Genomic DNA, 19,880 nt, shown 5'->3' on the forward strand with positions numbered 1-19,880 from the left:
ATATTTGTTTTACAGAATCTAAGGATAGTACTGTCACTTTTATGAACTTTCTGTTTCCTTATTTGGTCACCTTCCTTTTCTTGTTTTAGTTAATTGATTATTCCCCACCTGTCTCCAGTTCCCTCATTACCTTCTGTGTGTATAAATACCCGTTCTGTTCAGTTCCTCCTCGTCTGTGATTGTTAATCGTTGTTGAATGTATTGTGAATGTCTATTGTAACCTATCCTGAATGTAAATGTAACTTAATCTTCTTCGTCATCCAGTAAACTCCTTATTTTGATCACAATCCTCCTCTAGCACTTTTGTCCTTCGTTAGCACACACCATTCTGTAACAAATACAGTATGCTGTGAAATAACCAGTACAGGTTCTTTAAATAGCCTCTTTGTGTGTGTATGTGTATATATATATATATATATATATATATATATATATATATATATCGTCCTCTGTAATAAATACATAATTTTTAGTTTCTGTGTGATTAAATTATGAGTCACTGTCCTACAGGCCATAGATCATTATTAAACATAATTAAAGAGAACACAACGTTCTCTCACGTTATGAATGACAGAAACGTTCTAATTGTGTGATTTATACAGCCCTATACTTGGACTCTCCTTATCAGATGCAGCCGAATAAAAAACTTGACACAGTTTCACCCTGCTAGACGCTGGCAGAAATATTGCTCCCCTTTTAGTTGGAGGACAAGTACCAGGCTGAAGATGAATGGAAGCTCCGTTTGAGATTATGCTGTGAAAGGGATGTGCAGAGATGTCAATAGAGACTATATTTAACAACTTTTAACGTGCTGCACAAATCAGTATGGCTAATGACCGGGGCAAAGACAGCTTGGGACCTTCCATGGCCGATAAAATTGATTAACCTGCTAACACAGAAATCAGTACTGCCTGATATATATATATATATATATATATATATATATATATATATATATATATATATATATGGGACATGGAAGGTCCCAAGGCATCAAATCATTATGTCAGTACTGCCTGACCCATGAGCTTGTGGTCATTGGGGTTCACATGCTGATTTGCTCCATTTATGTTTTCTCTTTTCTTTTCTTTTCTTTTCTTTTCTTTTCTTTTCTTTTACTTAACTACATTTAAAAGCACAGTGTCTGATGTTTTACTTGTTATAACATGTTATAAAAAAATAACAGTTCACTATTTCAGGCTAAAGAGATTGACAATTGATAACGAATCATTCTTTTGAGCTTATTCCTTTTGATGAACGATGAACCCATTGAATCAGTTCTCAAACAGCACTGAACTGTTTTTTTTTTTTTTTGTTTTTTTAATAGTGAATCGTAGCGATCCAATTGGAGCTGTTTTTGAATCAGCGGTTCACTGATTCATTGATCCGTTCAAAGAGTCTCCACTTTCTGAAATTACTGATTGTTCAGAATCAAAAATGGGCCACGAACAAGAAGTAATTTGATCCTTGAGTGTGCTGTATGGAGCGGTTGCTGTTTGAGAACTAAATCTACTGGAAAAAGTGCAGGAGGTTTAGCTCATTGTATGAACTGTTTGAACCCGGCAGAGACCCAACATCATAATCTTAGTTGCGAAGTCAGGTGACCAAATTTCAATGTCTACTCAACGTCTAATGTCAATGTAAATTTTTTGTCAAATACAGACGTCAGGTGACTTTGATATTTGTTGCTTTTAGGTTGTATTATCAAAATCCAATGTAAAGTCAATGTTACATTCATGTTAAATACTGATGTCAACTCCATTTTCAGACTGCATCGAAAAGGCAGCTGACTTGCTGCCTCGCTGCTTTAACAGGCAATGACTTTGCAGGCAGCAATTTCCCATGAAGGCACCTCCCGAAATTGATTTCGGACAGGCTTCTGAGGCACGAGTTTTGGTGAAAACTAAATGAATATTTAATTATTATAATACTGATTTCTCCCTTGATGTAACACCAAAAGTGCAAAAAGTTAGTCAGAAATATTCATTTACACACATACTGACCACCAAACGCAACTTTCACAATTTCAAAAACTTTCAAACTTTATTATAATTTTTTTTTGCTCAACCATCAATTGAACACGATTGTGGAATATCAAAGGCAGCAAAGGCAGCATTTTGCTACCTTCAAAATTCGATCAGATGAAGGTACCTCCGGACACAGGACGTACTGTAAAGCAGAATTTGGATTTTGACATACCTTGATGCCCTCCCGCCTTGGAATGCTGCCTCCGAAGGCAGTATTTTAGAGCTTTTGGCTTAGAGCTGAGAACATTATTCTCAACATAAATGCAACTTCCGACGTCATGTCCAACATCAACCTGCCTTTATATTGACATACTGTGCCTGCTGGGAATGCTGAAAACTAGCTGATGATTTATAATAATTTATAATAATGTCAGCATGAGCTCAAACTTATAGCAATATCCCAAATCTGTCTCTAGGACTTTATTCCCAAAATAGATATTTTGTGCAATATAGGTTCGTATGAAATTACAAGCCATAATTTATTAAGTCAATGCATAAACCATTGTCTGTTAATCTGTAGATTATGTAATTATGCAAGTACATTAAACAGGTACATTTTACTTTTACTCAAGTCAAATTAAAAGCGTTTTTTTTTAAGGTATTTATACAGTAACTCAAGTAAACACCACTAGTAAAATCAAATGGACCAAATTATTGTAGACTCCATTGCTGTCCTTCCAGGAAAGTTTGCTTGAGGTAATGTTACACCACGACAGGCACCAGGAGCAGATGGTTAAGCAAATTTGTGTATGCGCGTGTTCTCTCTGTCCCACAAATGGCCCGAATGTGACCCAGAAATGACTTGCACTTGTCAAGAGCTGAGGGTATGTAAATGGTATCTTTTAGATGGGACTTTGTTACCGCGTTTCACAGTGGGGAGGGACAACATTTCAGAAGCTGACAAACAAATAGACCCACCAACATTTGGCTGGCATATGCTGATTTTACACGCTCCTGAAAGTGGTTGAAAGAGGGCTTTCTCTCCAAGATTTCTCTAAAGTCTTTAGATCAAACATTTCCACCATGTCTTCGCTATGCTGGGGTCAGTTTTCACCACCTGTAAAAAGAAATCCAACCACTTTAATCCTTGACTGCTAGCCCCAGCCCAGCTTTCCTTTTTTTAAGGACACACCCCTTCTTTTGTTAGCGTTCTGAATGTGTTTGAGATCAGGCTACGTTGGCATGAATAGAGCTGGCACTTAGTAAATTACAGAGTTTACTTTCATCACTCTCCTGCGGTATTTACTCTGCTTATCTGTGATTTTTAAATGCTTCTATCTGAGAAGGTCATGCAATTTTATGGCATAGGCCAGAATGTGTAGAAAGAGTACTGCTATGAAGCAGCTGAGGTTTTTATTTCACTTACTTTTCTCTTTCTTCTCTTTCTTTTTGGTCTTGGCAAGTTTAGCTCCCAACTGGTGCAGCATATGGTGGCTGGGGTCCTAAGGAGCGAGGTGTGGCTGTTTGTGCATGTGCCAGAGCCTAATTACTCACTCATTAGTACCCAGGTGGCACCTACAGTCCACTCAAACACACATATACAGCTTATAGACACGACTTCCTTATTTTACCAGTTAAACCCAGGTCAAGCAAATAAAACAAATTACATGATTTTAATTGTATATTCATCTATCTGCTACTAATAACAAGATAAGACTCTTGTTTGTATGTTTGAACATAGAAATGAAATGCTTAATGAACTTTTTTGAGAACTCATAAACATTTATAGTTCATGTTTGTCACTGTGGGATACAACAGCTATCTGAATAGGCAGGACATGATTGGTTTGTTTAATCTGCGGACAACATATTTGTACTATTATAAAGGTTACAAGATGAAATGTATGGCTGCCTGGAATGTCTGAGAGAGAGAGAAGGAAAGAGAGGTGTCATCATAAATACTCCTTTCACAAATTCTCTCTGCAGTTGTGAAACAGTGTCATCACCCCGTATATAAAAAAAGGATAAAAAAAAAGAAATACACAATCTGAGCTCTCAGTGAGAAAAAAAGAGCTCTTTCCACCAACTTCAAAAAACATTTAGGAAGGTTACACCAAAAAAAACAAACTTCTCTATGTGAGCATATGAGTTTCTGAAAGATAGGATGCCAATGTTGACTTCAGGTAATTTTTTTGTCTTCAATTCCTGAGGTGTAAAATATAGGAGAATAGACTGGACACTGTCGGTCTTTTTAGATCAGATCAACGTTCGCGATGAAAAAAATATATGCAAACTGAAATGAAGCAGAGATCAGTTAGTTACTCACTGTCTGCGCTGACGCTGAGATCCTTCGCCACCTTACGTGAAAGTGTGCCTAGCGTTTTCGATTCGTACATTACACAACACACCCTGATGTCACGTGTCTTTACGGGACCTTTACGGGTTGTGTGTGAACACATGCACATATTCCGGGTAATCACTGGCAGTGTGAAAGGGGCAAAATCTAGTGACCCGGGAACAATTGCCGGGACACATTACCCATGTATTTTCAGGAATCGCAGTGTGAAAGGGGCTATACATCGCCTGGGCCTAAATGACTGGCCTAAGATTTACACACATGCTTTGATTTGTATGTAAAGTGTGCAGACAGTACAGTAAAGAAATAGGCCAAAGGCACTATAGACATTATATAGATTAACGTTCATTCACTGAACTAAATAGAATTACTGTCAAGTGGACTAACACCTCTTCACTCAGATGCTCAATGAAAGTAAAAAAAAAGAAACTCACTCAGAAGTTAGGACCTTATGTTTAATCGAGTCACAATTTCACTGATATTAAAATCTGTAAGCCATTGTCCATAGTTAGAGAAAATGTGTTCAAATTCACAGCCTAAGATGGCACATTTGTCATTCAAAAGCCTTTTCAGAGCCTTTTTGTCACGAAGTCTCAGCGGGGCCGTGTCACTAACAGGTCTGATAGCGAGGCTACAGCTGTTGAAAGGTCTAAATGTCAGAAAAGCTGTGTACACAGAGCTCAGCTCATGGGGGCTCTCTACCCCTCATTTTCTTCCCCTTTCTCGCTTGGTCCCCCCCCTCCCATCGCACTCCCGACTCTGTCGTTCTTTGGTCATCTTATCTGCTGTCCGACTCTCCTCCCGCTCCTGCGTAACAGAAAGCACACCTGGGATTTGTGGCCTCCCTGCTCTCACATTCCTGTCCTGCTCCGCTTATCTCTTTTTCGGCGCCTTGACGCTTCAGACGCTTAAGCAGGGGCCCCAGAGGCCCCTCAGAGAACTGCCAGGGGTCCGATGAGCTTCCACCACATCTCACTGTCGCCTCAGACATCAGACATCTGGCAGTACCACACACACACACACACACACACAGCAGAGATCTTCAAAACATTCCCTACAGAGAAGCATTTTGAAGTGAGAACAGACGCGGAACACCTTGACAAACCAGCACTGAAGATGCTCTTATTTTTCTCTCTCTTCGGAGAAGAACAAAAGTTGCCCTCATAGATGTCATCAGTCAGAAAGAACAAATGGAGCGCTGACCTGTCAGAAGAGATGAGGTGTGTGCAGGAGGAAGCAAAAGAGGGGTGAGATGAAGGGAGGAAAGGTGTGAGGGAGGTGAGAGGAAAGAATCTGACAGGGGCTGGGGCTGTTAGCATATTTATGAGGACAGATATTCTGTTCAACTTCAATCTATCTGTCAGCGGTGGCCTCTGCTTAAAGCATCACCCAACACCCACCTTCACATCATCATTTGAGGCCCACCTTCTTACATTTTACGTTTGCAACAAATAAGATCCTGTTAGAAGAAGCTATTTGTATTCAGTAGAGCTTGAAAAAGTTAACCGAACATCTTTGAGTGACTTTAAAAGTTGCTCCAAAGCACGTCTCCAGGAAATGTATGACTTGTTTGGGGAAGACATTTATTAGATTTCTTTAATTATTCTTATTATAACCCAGTGATTTCTGTATTTGGTTCCCTCTGTCAGCTTTCCCGTTCAGATATTAAAGCCTGTGGTTTGTGAAAGAGATTAATGTGAGTGGAGGTCAAACATAATGGAGTCAATTTTAAAGAAAATGAGATATGATCACATTGCTTTTGTCCTTTGTTTCGTGCTGCATTAAGTTTAGTTCTGTGCGACTGGCTTTAAATCGAACTTTGCTGAAATATATATATATATATATATATATATATATATATATATATATATATATATATATATATATATATATATATTACATTTTGTTCTCTTTGCAGATAAGTGAACAAAATGTCTTTGTCCATGTTTCCCTCCATTTTTGTTTTTGAACTGTCATTGTTAATAAAACTTGAATAACACTTCTTTGAACAAATCAGTTGCACTAAATGCTCATTTGAGTGTTTGCATCCATGTGTGCAAAAATAGACTTCCAGTTGTCCTTAGCTACAAAACGAAACCAGACTGCTCTATCTTGGTTTTCCATTGCATATTTCATTAGAAAATAATGTTTTGTGTAGAATTAGATTAAGGTATGTGGCTTAATTGTTAAAATGTCTGTTCATATTAGTTCCGCTAAAGTTGTCTTAAAATAAAACACAGGAGTCTAAGACATAAGTATACATTTTTCAATTTATTTGTCACCTCCTGGTATTAAGGTGTCTGTGTTTATATGCTTAAGTGTGTAAATATCAATATCTGTGTGTGTGTGTGTGTGTGTGTGTGTGTGTGTGTGTGCATGTGTGATTTGCACTATGTGCACCTTTCGTATTTGACTTCAAATTTCCAAATGGATCTGTTTGGCTACAGTAATACACAACTGCCATTTATTCAAATCTAGAATATTACGACCCTTTTTATTTATAGACATGAATCTCAATATCCAAAAGTAAAAGTAAAAAGAAATGGATGAAAAGTTTGGAGATAAGGCTTTTTGTCGTGATAAGAACCCTGTAAAGTGGATTAGCGATGCTAATGGCTCCCTTGAGGAGCCTTAAACACTACATTGAAAAAAATTAAATAAAATTGGCGCAAATGAAGACCGCACTTTCAGAAAAAGTATATATAGATAGAAGTATAGATATAGATTTATATTTATTTTGAAGTTTAAAAGAGTACAGTTAAGACTTCTCACACGTGATATAACCTATATTGTCTGAGAGAGTAAGATTTAGGCCACAGCTGTTCTGCTCACAACGTTAAACACTTAACCCTGACAGAAAAAAAAAAAAAAAAAACTCTGTGGAATCTGACCTCCGTGGAATCTGTTGCTTTTTTTTTCTTTTTTTTTTTTTTTCTTTTGACAAAGAGTTGGAATAGATTTCGGCAAAACACCTTATCACACACACACACAGCCGCACACAGAATATAAAAACAGTCATGTCTAAAAGAACAATATTGCATTTGTAATGCACAAATGAATTTCCTGTACAATTGGCTTTTCAGTGGTTTGTGTGTGTGTACATAAACAACTAAAGGGCTCAGTGAATATATCTCCATTTTTGTAGTTTTTGTTGGTGGTTTTCGTCATAGTTCTCATTGTCTTTTTTTGTCTTGTTTTTTAACGATATACAGTAGTGCTGTAAACAGGCACACACAGAAGCCAAGAGGAATAGCTGTCCTCTTGTTTCTCTCCTTGTCTTCCTATCCTCCATGTATTTTAACGGTTTAGTTTTGTCCTCCGTCTCAGTCCTGCTGAGAAGCGCGTTATGTCCAGCCACTCAGCGTTGCATCTAGCTCTGCGAGTCTGACTCTTTCATCAAGTTTGTTCAGGTCCTAGAGGCTCTGGAAGCCTTCGGGAACACACAATCATCTGACGTCTCTGGAAATAGAGTCTCAATACTTTGATGCGCTTTGCTTTTCCATCAGTTTTACTGATTGTGCAAAATCACGCCGTCTCTGGTATGTCCACTCGGAAAGAGCTAGCAAATCCTTTTCCGCGCTAAAAAAGGGAAAAAGAAAGGAAGCTTATTAAAGGTGTATATCTTTAGGCGGCAAACTACATAAACTGTTGTGCTAAGCCATTAAAAGACCCTTGGATGGTCCATTCAGAAGCGGAGCTTTGATGTGGAACTATAGGCCTTAAATCATAAACTATTACTATTAAAGTTAAACGCACCACCCACACAGCCTTGGAGCGCTCTTTCTGAGACAGACGTCTGAAGGTTTCAACCGAACAAGAGCAGTCGATAATATTTCAATCAATCCCACTACCACCTTCATCCCCTCTAACACAACAAACAGTAGTAGGCAGTCTAAACCTTATAAACTTTGGCCTTTTGAGAGCGTCTGTTTCAAGCTTTTGAGCTGATGTTTGGTATGACTAGTCAAACATTGCCTCAATACGTCTACTGCCTGTGTACAAAACAATAGGGAGTTTCAGCCTTTCTTTTATCTTTGTGTGTTTTACTGGTTCATTTTAGGCTTCAATCTCTGTCATTCTCTGGTGGGTTTTTGCCTATGGTCAGATATCTGAGAATGTTTTAATGTTTGATCTAACATTGTATAGCATTAAGATCCCACAACTACACACAAGGGCTTTTGTAATTCCCTGCATTTATAAACAACTGAATGAATGCATAGACCAATTTCATGTTTCAAAGCATGTGCAATGTTTGAAGTAATTAAATTATCAGGGTTGTGGAAAGTCTGAATTCAACTGAGAATGGTTTTTAAATTACTGATTTGAATTTTAATGTAAGGAGCATCATCATGATATTAATACTAATGAAACAAAACATATATATATATATATATATATATATATATATATATATATATATATATATATATATATATATATATTTATAGATAGATTGACAATTTAAATGCCAATTCCAATTACCAAAAATTGTGTGTACAGAAAATTAGATTTAAAACCATACTCATGTATTAAAAGTGGGTCACTTGTTAAATTCTGAATTATTTATTTATTTATTTATCTTTTTTACAACCCTGATAACATTGTTTGGATGTGAGTAAATGTATGAAGAAAAAGCTAATCATACACTCTTAAAAATAAAGGTCCTTCAATTCTTCAATAAAAACTATTTTGTTCACTTGGAAGGTTCTTTTGTATTTGGTTCATTGAAGATGAAAATAGTTCTTGATGCTACATTAGAAGTTCTTAAGACCAGCATATTGATTCCTCCATTTAAAATGTGAAGGCCTCCAGGGGGCTTTAAAGCACCAATAGATGGTTTTCTAAAGAACTAGAGGATAAAAATACTTGAGGAAGTAAAAGGGTACTTTTAAGTTCTCTCTTATATGTTTTGCTTCTGTAAGAGCATTTATTTTTAAGAGTGTACACCAGGAAACAGTAGATGTAAAGCAAATGAAGGATGGACAGATGTTGATGGGTTGCAAAGCAGAAGTGTGAGGGCTTCGAATTTTTAGAGGAGAATTCAGCAGCACTTCACGCTAGAGGCCTTGAATTTGGAAAGTTTTTTGGGTCAGATCAAGAGAGAGGAAAGAGCTCTCTCTTTTGAGATACTCACACAGACAGGTGGCTTTGTAAGGCATGCGAGAGTTACACAGAAGTGCATCGAACTCTTTCCTCTCTAGCGTGGAAGCATTGAGGTGGTGTTGATGGTGTTGATGTTGGTGTTGGTGCATCTGGTTGGGGTGGTGTGGCGTCTCTTTGCCAAAGGTTGAGAATGACTGATCGCCCGCCAACGTCTCGCCCTCAAATACCTCAGAGTCAGGCACAGAGTCCATGCCTGGCACGTGCAGGTTGCTGCGGTAATCTGCACCCTGCCGTGCCTCGGTGGGCACGAAACTTGGCATCCAGCAGCGATCTGAGTGGCCGAGGGCTTTGCACTCCTCTGTGCAGTTGGAGAAGAGGTCTGCTCCTATGAGAAAGAACAGAGAGATGGGTTAGCTTGTGTTAAATTGTCCATGTGGGAGGATGACAGCGAGAATCTGCTCCCAGTTGCACTTTAAGCATGTAAGTGCATTAAAACAAGCCAAACAAACATAAATACAATAAACCATGTGTATGCAGTGCATGTACGATATAACTCGCTCTCAACATCTCCTCTCGTAGATAAAAGACCGAACCGCCACATTCCACATTAATTCAACCAATTCAATGAGCTATCCAGCATCTTTTTTAGACTTAATCAAGCTTTATAAATATGTAAATCCAAATGAAATGTAATACATGGCATTCACTTTGAAAACATTAGAAGCTCTATGCATGAAATATATTTGGCACTTGACGTGCTAATCATGAAAAGATTGCGTTGTGCTCTTTTTTTTTTTTTTTTTTGTGGCTTTTAAATTACAAATTACCCTGATCAAAGCATGTGCGGAGAACATACACAGTGAGTGGATGGAGTCAATGCTGTAATCTCTTCTTGAGGTCTCTCTTTCCCTCTCTCTTTCTATTTGGCATCAAAGGTAAACTCTCTCAGACACCAAGCTTGCAGATAAACCCGATCCTCTGTTCTCTTTCCGCCTCTTCTGCCTAGCTACCGGATGAAGGGATATATTATAAAGGTCAAAACCCCCTTTACTCTTTTGTTTCTTTCTCACAGTCTCAATTAAAGGAACAAAAAGAATAAGGGACACAATAAAATAAATAAATAAATAAATAAATAAAACACGTTTTAATGAGCTTCAAAGTAATATAAAAGAAACATATTTGGGGGAAAATATACATATAAAATATTTATATGTCTAAACAGTTTAAATTACTATAAATAAATATGTCATTTCCCATGCATTATTTGAAACAGGCTTTAAGAACCTAGCTCCGCCCCTTAAGGTCTACTCTTTCTCATAGGTTTAGCTTAAGCCTGCAAAAAAAAAACACACTTTACTCTTTTGTCTTTCTCACCTCATATAAAGAACCTACAAAAATAAGGAAACCACAAAAAGATACTACATAACACCACAAAATTCATTAATGTTTTTTGTTGCATTTGTTGTTGTTGTTTTCGAAAGCTAACACTATACTGAACTCTGAACTGAAAACAACCTACAACTGCAATACATCCTTGAGACACAAGAACAATTTATGTGAAATAACATGAACACTTTATTTATGTTTATTATGGGGTTTGTTTGTAATATGCAATTTTAACTATTATTAACTGTATACGTTGACAAGTAGTGTATAGTAAGAATGCAGAGGATGTTTGATATCTAGAATGTGAGTGCGGATAAATAGATAAAAAAGTATTTATGTATTTTTCATATATTGAGTCTTGATTTATTTTTGTACAGTGACAATAAAGTATCTAATCTAATTAACAATTTTTCAGTTTTCCAGACCTTAGGAGCCAAGCTTCAGCACTAATGATTGGGCTTACCACATCAGGTTTAGCACAAGCCTCTTTGAAAATGCATTATAATTAGCGGCATGCAATTCAAGCAGCCCACTGCTAATATCCAATGAAGTCACAAATCACAAAGCGGAGAAGCTAGCGCTACAAGAGCGTTACAGCTAAAACCAGCGTTAGGGACAATATCCTGTTAGTTTGTGCGTGACAGTTGCACGATGCCTTTTAGGCCTGTCGTCTCCGCAGCAGGTGCAAGCCGTGCCATTTTGACTATGCGCATCTGAGAAGAAGAGAGAGGTGAGCATTTTTAAATCCCTTTCTGCTCCCGTGTCTAAAAACCCCATGTCTAAAACAGTCAGTAATTACAGCTGGAGGATTAATGAAGTGCCATTTTCAAAGCAGCGCTAAGCAGAGATGTTGAAGGTATGGAGCGGAGTCAGTGCTGTGTGTAGGGGGGTGGGGTGTGTTCTTTGCTAATCCTCAGACTAGCCCTTCAGACAGAAGACAGGTCAGCATACACAGACTTTGGGTTTCTGCTTTAAAAGAGGATTAGAATCCTTCTGAGCTACATGCAAACAACCTACTTAGGCCTGGGCTTGGTAAGACTCTCCTAATTACAGACCCAAGTATAACATCGACAAGTAGTTCAGACATAAAATAAATCTGAAGGCTATCTATGACCATATTCAAAGGTCTCATTTTTATAAGAGCCGGTGAACAAAGGTTCTTTGTGTATATTTCTGACATACAAAGAAGGTGAGAGAGCGAGCAAGAGAGAGAGTTTGATATTTAGAGAGTGTGAGATAAGACACTTCCTCATTGTGTAATCGCACAGAGACATCTTGATATTTCTTGACATTTTCTGGAATTAATTGCTCTCTGTACTCACCCAGTGTACCTTTTTTTTTTTGTGGAAAAACTGGAAAAGTAATTATATTGTTGACTTGCGATTCAATATTGCAAGAAAGAGTCAAACCTGATGAAAATGTGATTCTCTGGTTGAAAAAAATATGTGCTATTTTTACACCTTGTACTAATTTCAGTTTCAGGTAAGCCGATGCTGAATACAAATTTAAATGGGGTCCCTAATGTTTTGATATTTATTGACTTATTGTAAGAACAGGGGTTTTAATATTTGCCAGTTAAAGCAGGTAGGCTACTATGCTAAATTATTCTAGAATTCAGCTCAAAACATTTTATATTTCAAACATTATATATAAGCTTAAAATGAAAACGATATTTGAAAGTAATTTATAACACTACATACAATTAAAAAGTCTGCGGTTAGATTTTTTATGTTTTTGAATTAAATCTATTATGCTTATCAAGGCTTAATTTATTTGATAAAAATACAGTAATATTATTATTTACAACCTAAAACAAACATTTTATATTTTAATGTGTTTAGTTCTATTTCTATTCATCAGAAATCTTTGATAAACAAAAAAGGTTAAAAAGAAGAGCATTTATTTGAAATACTTAATACTAAATAATACTAAATAAATACTAAATAATTATTTTCATTTATTTATTGTTTTGTAAAAATGTAAAAGTATTTCTTGTCACTTTGGATCAGTTTGGCTTAATACAACTATTCTTTTATTTTATTTTTATTTATTTAAAAAAAACAAATAATGGTAGTGTATGTTTGTGAGAAATGCACAATTTTGTTTTATTATTATTATTTTTATTATTTTATTTTTTTATTAAATTGCAATAAAACCTTGGCAGTTACATGCTGACATAATGAGTGGTTATGTTGTCACAAAACAGAGACCCTAATCTCAAAATCTGATCATAAGTGCTCAGTGAATCCACATTTGAGATGCATGTAAGCATCAGATGAAAAAGGCATTGACCACATCACCCAGAGACGCATCGCAATACAATGACTAAAAAAGGGTTTCTATGCAACAAAAAGGCCAGAGGAACACAAGCAATTTCACCAAAAAATGAAAAACACTCAAAATATGTCATTATGCTCAAGTTTGAAACTCTCCATCAATTTTTCATGATGCTCTACACTGTGCATGACAAAGTGAGAGAAAGAGAGCGAGATAAAAACAATGATATATTAAAGAAGCTATAGCAATGGACTGTAAATGAAATGATCCACTGAAACACTCCCTTTTCTTTCTATATCTGCTCTGCTGCTTTCTGAGCAGAAGCCGTGCAAAGCTTTAGATCTGATAATAACCTTCATTTGCTAATTGGTATGCATCAGGCTGAAAATAAATTACTGATCAGTGAGCTGTTTCTGAATTCTGAACATGACCCGCAACCCAAATGAGGGATTCTGTTGCAACGTGGCAGATCCTCGGGATAAAAGAAATGAAACTGGAATGAAATGATTCAGGTGTGTCATTTCATCAGAGAAGCTCTGAAATTCTCCACTATGTATTACAGATGAATCTTTATGCATTAGAGACAAATTAAGCGATGCTTAAGTTGGGCTGTTTTCAATCTAGCAGAGATGACTAGACACTGTAAGCATTTGGGTGTCTAAAATTTCCTGTTTCAAAAAGCCCATAAAACAGCAGCTGGTTAAGAAACAAAATGTCTGAAACAAATTTGAAAGGAGGAAGGCAGTTTCTAGCGAATTCTCATTAGAATGAACAATGCACACTTCTGAACGTTCTCCAAGTGACGCTTTCAGTTATCTTAATTAAAGAAGATAGCATGCAGCAAAACAATTAATTTTAGTGGGGACAACATGCTCGCAAATGGGGGAAAAAAGCACAACATTATATTATTATTGTTATTATTATCATTACATTATAGGGCTGTATCTTTAAGGCAAGTGTTCTTTGATGGCCTGTGACAACAAAGGCAGATGGGCTAGCTGACCTTATATGGGAAAAAATCTTGATTTTAATCTAATGTTTAACTGAGCAAAAATAGGCTAAATGAGAGCTGAAGCAGTCCAGCCACAGCATATGGTGCTCTGGAATAACAGCAGAGGACATATGCTCAAGCAAAGAGAAATTAATGATAATAAGATGCAACTTTTTAGTTGTATTCATTTGTGTCCAACTATGTCATAATTACATTACACAGTCAACTTCGCAATGCACTTCAAGCGAAGTGTCATTTAGCAACAAAACATCGTGTCCATCGCAGCATACAGCCAAATCTCATTTCCAAAGCGCCACATGTGGTCTTATGAGGGTGTGGACAAGTAGTGTCCTCCATCAGTGGAATGTGTGCAGAGGGATTAGGGTGGAAGGGGAGTTTGGGGAGAGGGTTGCATGCAGTCAATTAATCGCTAGCTTGTTTGTCGCTGAACCTATTCGGTCTCATTCCCACAGAGTTGATGACAGACCGCCTGGACTGATCTAAATTCCATCATGTCTTTGGAGACGTGGGTGAAAGGGCGATAGTGCCACTGAAGTAAATCCCTATTATGAGGAAGCATTCATAAACAATTGGATTATATTCTCCACTAAGGCTGTAGTTCCCGAAACGTGCTCCCGGATCCACAACCAGAGGCTCGCTAGCCTAAAATATTTCTGCTAGGCTTCTGACAGATCTGAAAAGCCATGACATGCTTTGATCAGAGCTTTTGTTCTAGATGTGTGAGGATGAAACCCCATCAAACTATTTCAAAACTGCCATCTTTCATCCAGCATGTCTATCCCGACAGTTTATCCACATCTCTGCAAGCTTAGCCTGACTAGAAGCTCTTCTGTTAATCAATACAAAACAAGAGAAAAATAGAAATTGACTTGCTTAAACTTACCAGAGGAATGTCCGCGATGCATGGCATCATGGTCACTGTCTCCCTGCTCGCTGTCTCCATGGCCGCTGTCTTTAGAGCTCACGATATCTGCCTCCTGGAATGCAGAGCTGAGGGAGGAGAGAGGGTTTGAGTCAACCAGTATACCACATGACTCTTATATAAACACAGATTTACTGCTAAGCCTTGAATATGTCTCTCAGTTTGCTTTAATTCAGATGTTCATAAACTAAAAAAAAAAACTTCTGAAAACTTTATGGGGGGAAATAAGTTTGTTAAGTGCTTACCTGTTAACACGCCTTGGTCGGTCTACCAAATAACTGAGCTCTGCTCTCTGGTGTTTCGTCTGCAAGAGAGGTATCGATATGAAACAGGCCCAACATCAATGTATGATAATAATTCAATGATATTAATTTAAAAAAAAATACAAATAAATAACACAGGTCAGAATTCAGGTTTTGCTCACTGGGGGCATTGCAGGAACTTTATGGGCAGGCAAAATCATTAGGCTCTGCTGCTATTCAGCAGAATTCAACTATAGACGGATCTTTGTTCTTGTGAGGCTCTGCAACACCGTGACTGGCATATCTAATGACTTATAACCCAGGGAGCTTTTCACAAACATGCAAATCTAACATTTCAGTGACTCACTATGTTTAAACTCTAAAGTGGGTAATTCCACAGAATAGGCCATATAAAACAAAATAATAATTAAAAAAAATAATAATAATAATGTAGAACAGATTAATGTTGCTTATGTCGGTCTGCGAGCAACCAGTTATCAACCTGTTTTTTTCAGAGCTCACTATTCTTGAGAGGAAGATTATTTTGTGTTATTCACACTGAATGCATATTTAATTCGAAATATAAAACAGATAATTAAAATGTAAAATAAAAAACTATTTCAAAATTATGACTATTCCACATAATGACGAATTCTTGGAGACTATACTGTAGAGATACAGTATACCTAAATAAAAGAGCTAGATTTGCTTTCCGAGTGCAAATCAAAATCAAACAAAAAGTAAATAAATAAATAAAAAGGAATATTTAAAATAATTTTTTAAAAATGATTTGGCAAGTAATTATTTTATTTGAGTAAGTGCCCATACCTCACTGGAGAGCAGGCTGCCGTTAGAAATGATGTCCGGTTGCTGCTGGTCTGTGTAGCCGGTCACTATTGCTCCGCACGGGTTGTGCTCGGTGTCGTTGCTGCGCGACGGGCTGCAGGCCTTCAGGAACATGAGGTCCGTTTTGGCGGATTCCGGAGTCAGACAGACCTGGTAGCAGTAGTTCTGACTTTGATGGAGCGAGCCGAAGCTCCCTGACTCCTCCACGGGCACCTGAACGGCGCTCGCCACGCTCACGTTGGCTGTGTTGGTGCTCTGGACCAGCATTATGTCTGACTTGCTCAGCTTCTTCTTTTTCCGGGCGGCCCGGGCCTGACGACCGCAGCAACCGCCTGACCCGCACGACCCGCAGCCTACCAGGCAGCAGCAGTCGCTCGCCAGGCAGGTGCTGTAAATGTTCAGCTTTTTGTCCTTCTGACAGCGCACGGCCAGCACAATCATAGCCAGAAGGAAGATGAAAGAAACGGAACCGAGAGCAATGATGAGAATGAGCGTCAAGTCCAGAGACGCGTCTTTGGCCTTGGCCGTGCCGCGTTCTCCACTGTGGCCCTCCACAAGACTGTCCACGAGCGTCACCTGCACCACCGCGCTGCACGACATAGGTGGCTGCCCATGATCCCTTACCTCAATCAGCAGCTCATACAGCTGTTGTGGGTCTCGTTTGACTGACACCCGCCGGGCCGTGCGCAATTCCCCGGTGCGCCAGTCCATTCGGAACATCCCATTCTCGTTGCCTCTCTGTATACTGTAGGACAAGCGCGCGTTCTCCCCATCATCTGCATCCATGGCGACAATACGAGTAACTAGGTAGCCTGGCTCGGCAGAGCGCGGCAAAGGCTCCCGCGCAGTGCCATTTTTTCCAAGAGGCGCAATCACAGACGGCGCGTTATCGTTTTGATCCACTATAATGACGTTCACCGTGGCGTTGGACCACAGCTCGGGGCTGCCTGAGTCCCTGGCTTGAACCATGAAGCTGAAGTCTTTTAGTTGCTCATAATCAAAGGATCTGAGGGCGTACAGATACCCATTCTCCGAGTTGATGGACACATAGGTGACCACAGACATACCCTGGATTTCACACTCCACTATGGAGTAAGTTATATAAGCATTCTGTCCGACATCAGGATCGACTGCACTGACAGCGTATATGTAAGCACCGGGGACGTTGTTTTCAGTCACATACACATCATAAACGGGCTGCGTAAACGTTGGCGCGTTATCGTTCTCGTCAGACACGTGCACTTTGATTGATTTGCTAGTAGCCAGAGATGGAATACCTTTATCTCTCGCAACAACGGTGACTGTGTATGCCTCTACAGTCTCTCGGTTGAGAGGACCGTCAGTCACAATAGTGTAATAATTTCTGAAAGAGGTTTTGAGTTTGAAAGGAACATCTCCGAGAATCTCCACATGCGTCTGCCCGTTGTCTTCGGAGTCTTTATCGGTGACGCTGAGCAGCGCGATGACGGTGCCAGTGGCTGCGTTCTCGCTCACCGACTCCGTGACGGTGCTGAAGATGATCTCCGGTGCGTTGTCGTTTACGTCCGTCACTTTGACCAAAACTTTACAGTGCGCGGGCACGGCATTAGGTCCCATGTCTTTCGCTTGCACGTAAATCTGATACAGACTGCTCTCCTCAAAGTCCACCTCACCTCTGACCTCTATACGGCCAGTTCGGGCGTCGATATCGAACAGTTCCTTGACATTGCCTGAGATGTGGTTGCTGAATGAGTAAATGACCTCTCCGTTCGGGCCCTCGTCTGAGTCAGTCGCGTTCAGCTGGATGACGAGCGAGCCCACGGGCGCGTTCTCGGCCAGGTTGACCGAGTAAACTGGCTGATCAAACACGGGGACGTTGTCGTTGGAGTCGAGCACTCTGACCACAAGCAGAGCTGTACCTGTCCGAGGAGGCTGGCCGCCGTCCACGGCCGTGAGGACGTAACGGTGCATCGCCTGCTGTTCCCGATCAAGTGGCTTTTCCAAAACCAGCTCTGAGAATTTGTTTCCGTCGGTCTGTGTTTGCACATCTAGGTAGAAAAAGTTGTTGCTGGTAATGTCGTAAGTGCGCAATGCGTTACTACCGACATCGGGATCAAAGGCGCTCTCCAACGGGAAGCGCGTACCCGGGGTCGCGCTCTCGGATATTTCCACGGTGATGTCTGTCTCCGGAAAGCTCGGCGGGTTGTCGTTGATGTCCACCACCTCGATCTCCACGCGAAAGAGCTCGAGTGGGTTCTCCAGGAACACCTCCAGATGAAGCAAACAGCTGGCGCTCTGCTTACAGATGCGCTCCCGGTCGATTTTCTCGTTCACGAAAAGCACCCCGTTCTCCAAGTTTACTTCCAGGTACGGTGTCCTCGAGCTGGGCACAACCTGAAAGCGGCGGGATGAAAGTTTCGTGAGGTCCAGTCCCAGATCCTCTGCGATATTCCCCACAAATGTGCCATGCTCCGCTTCCTCGGGCACAGAGTAACGTATCTGCGAAACTACCCCATCCGCGAGACACAGCAGGAGCAAAAACACAAACATCTCCACTCCGGAAAGGACACTTGGAATATTTTATCTCCGCGGAGCACGCAGCAAAACCATCACCCTCTTCTCCAAGGCCAGGCGTGCAGGCGTGCGTAAGGCTTTGGTTGTAGGCGATATTTTTCCTTAAACGGTGGCTGTCAGCCAAAAACCATTCTGTCTGCGTGATGGTTTACACAGGAACGATTTCCAAAGGCGATTCCCCCCACGAACAAGCTTTAGAGTCGCAGCGGATTTCTGGCACAAGTGAACATTACAGCATTAGACTGTCACTGACACTAAGATATATCAGCTGGCGTGTGATAAAACACAATATCATAATCCACAGAGTTAATTCAACATATGCATTTTGTATTAGAGCTGCAGTGTCTGATATCTGAAAAGTCCCGGTATATCTGGTGCGCTCCTGCGGGGTCCGCTGGCACAGTACTGAAGCGTCAACGCTTAGCTGTTCGGTTTTCCCGCAGCACCCTCCCCTCGCCAACCAATGGGAGCACCCGGCACTAGCAGAGCTAAACTTAATTGGATTTGCGCTACGTCAGTCAAGCCTCTTAGTAGCAGATGGACACGCCCCTGGTCAGAGCTGCGGGATTTCTGGTCATAATGATTGAATGGCTGATGAGTTCGTATGAGAATGAGTAAGAGAGAAGAACGATCAAGTTTGATCAAGGGGGGTTGGGTGACATTTCATATGTTGAAATATGTGTAGCTATACATAATTTCATTCATTATTATTTGTATAAGTAGGGAATTTTGTATCCTTTACCTGCACATCACTTTATTGTTGAATTGCGCATATGGTGATGTGACAACAAAATGTATTTGATTTTATTTGAAATGTAGAATAAAAAAAACCCACTATATTTGCATTTCACTTCGCAACAAATGCACAACAAATGTATTTTCCTTTAGACAAGGTATTTTTGTAAATATTTTACAATTATTATTGTATAATTTATATTGGTATATGATGCATTTAATATTTTGACTGCACATAAACCAGGCAAATTCTCTTCTACCGTCTTCATCGTGCAATGTGTGTTGTCTTTGGAGCTTTCTCCGGTTTGGTTCCCAAGCGCGAGCCACATGCGCCTCCTAGCTGCCAAAACGAATCTGTTGCGCTGCTGTTAGTCACGCGCCTGGGATTCCTCATGGCAACTCCACAGAAATGTCCAGCAGTTGCATAGTATGCCTCTTTATTAAATAAGGCACAGTTGATCACAACTAAAATGTTGGATTAA

At 39.6% G+C, this 19,880-nt stretch overlaps 1 protein-coding gene and 1 long non-coding RNA gene across 3 annotated transcripts; both read right to left on the bottom strand.

The window, feature by feature from the left end:
* Positions 1–2,852: 2,852 nt before the first annotated feature.
* LOC132110129 (uncharacterized) lies at positions 2,853–3,621 on the bottom strand. The gene is made up of 2 exons (XR_009424593.1): positions 3,394–3,621; positions 2,853–3,084 (listed from the first exon to the last, which is right to left on the bottom strand). It is a non-coding gene; the product is annotated as an uncharacterized LOC132110129 (long non-coding RNA).
* Positions 3,622–6,574: 2,953 nt separating this feature from the next.
* Positions 6,575–19,097, bottom strand: LOC132109649 (protocadherin-10-like). 2 transcript variants are annotated; one of them, XM_059515908.1, is made up of 5 exons: positions 16,093–19,097; positions 15,268–15,326; positions 14,984–15,090; positions 9,653–9,810; positions 6,575–7,901 (listed from the first exon to the last, which is right to left on the bottom strand). In XM_059515908.1, the coding sequence occupies exons 1-5, from the start codon at positions 18,637–18,639 to the stop codon at positions 7,848–7,850; spliced, it is 2,925 nt and encodes a 974-aa protein (XP_059371891.1). In that variant the 5' UTR covers positions 18,640–19,097; the 3' UTR covers positions 6,575–7,847. The 2 variants fall into 2 exon arrangements, with proteins under 2 accessions (XP_059371891.1, XP_059371890.1); XM_059515907.1 differs by having other exon boundaries at positions 9,457–9,810.
* Positions 19,098–19,880: the final 783 nt, after the last annotated feature.

Source organism: Carassius carassius, chromosome 29 (assembly GCF_963082965.1).
Source record: "Carassius carassius chromosome 29, fCarCar2.1, whole genome shotgun sequence".
Taxonomy (NCBI): domain Eukaryota; kingdom Metazoa; phylum Chordata; class Actinopteri; order Cypriniformes; family Cyprinidae; genus Carassius; species Carassius carassius.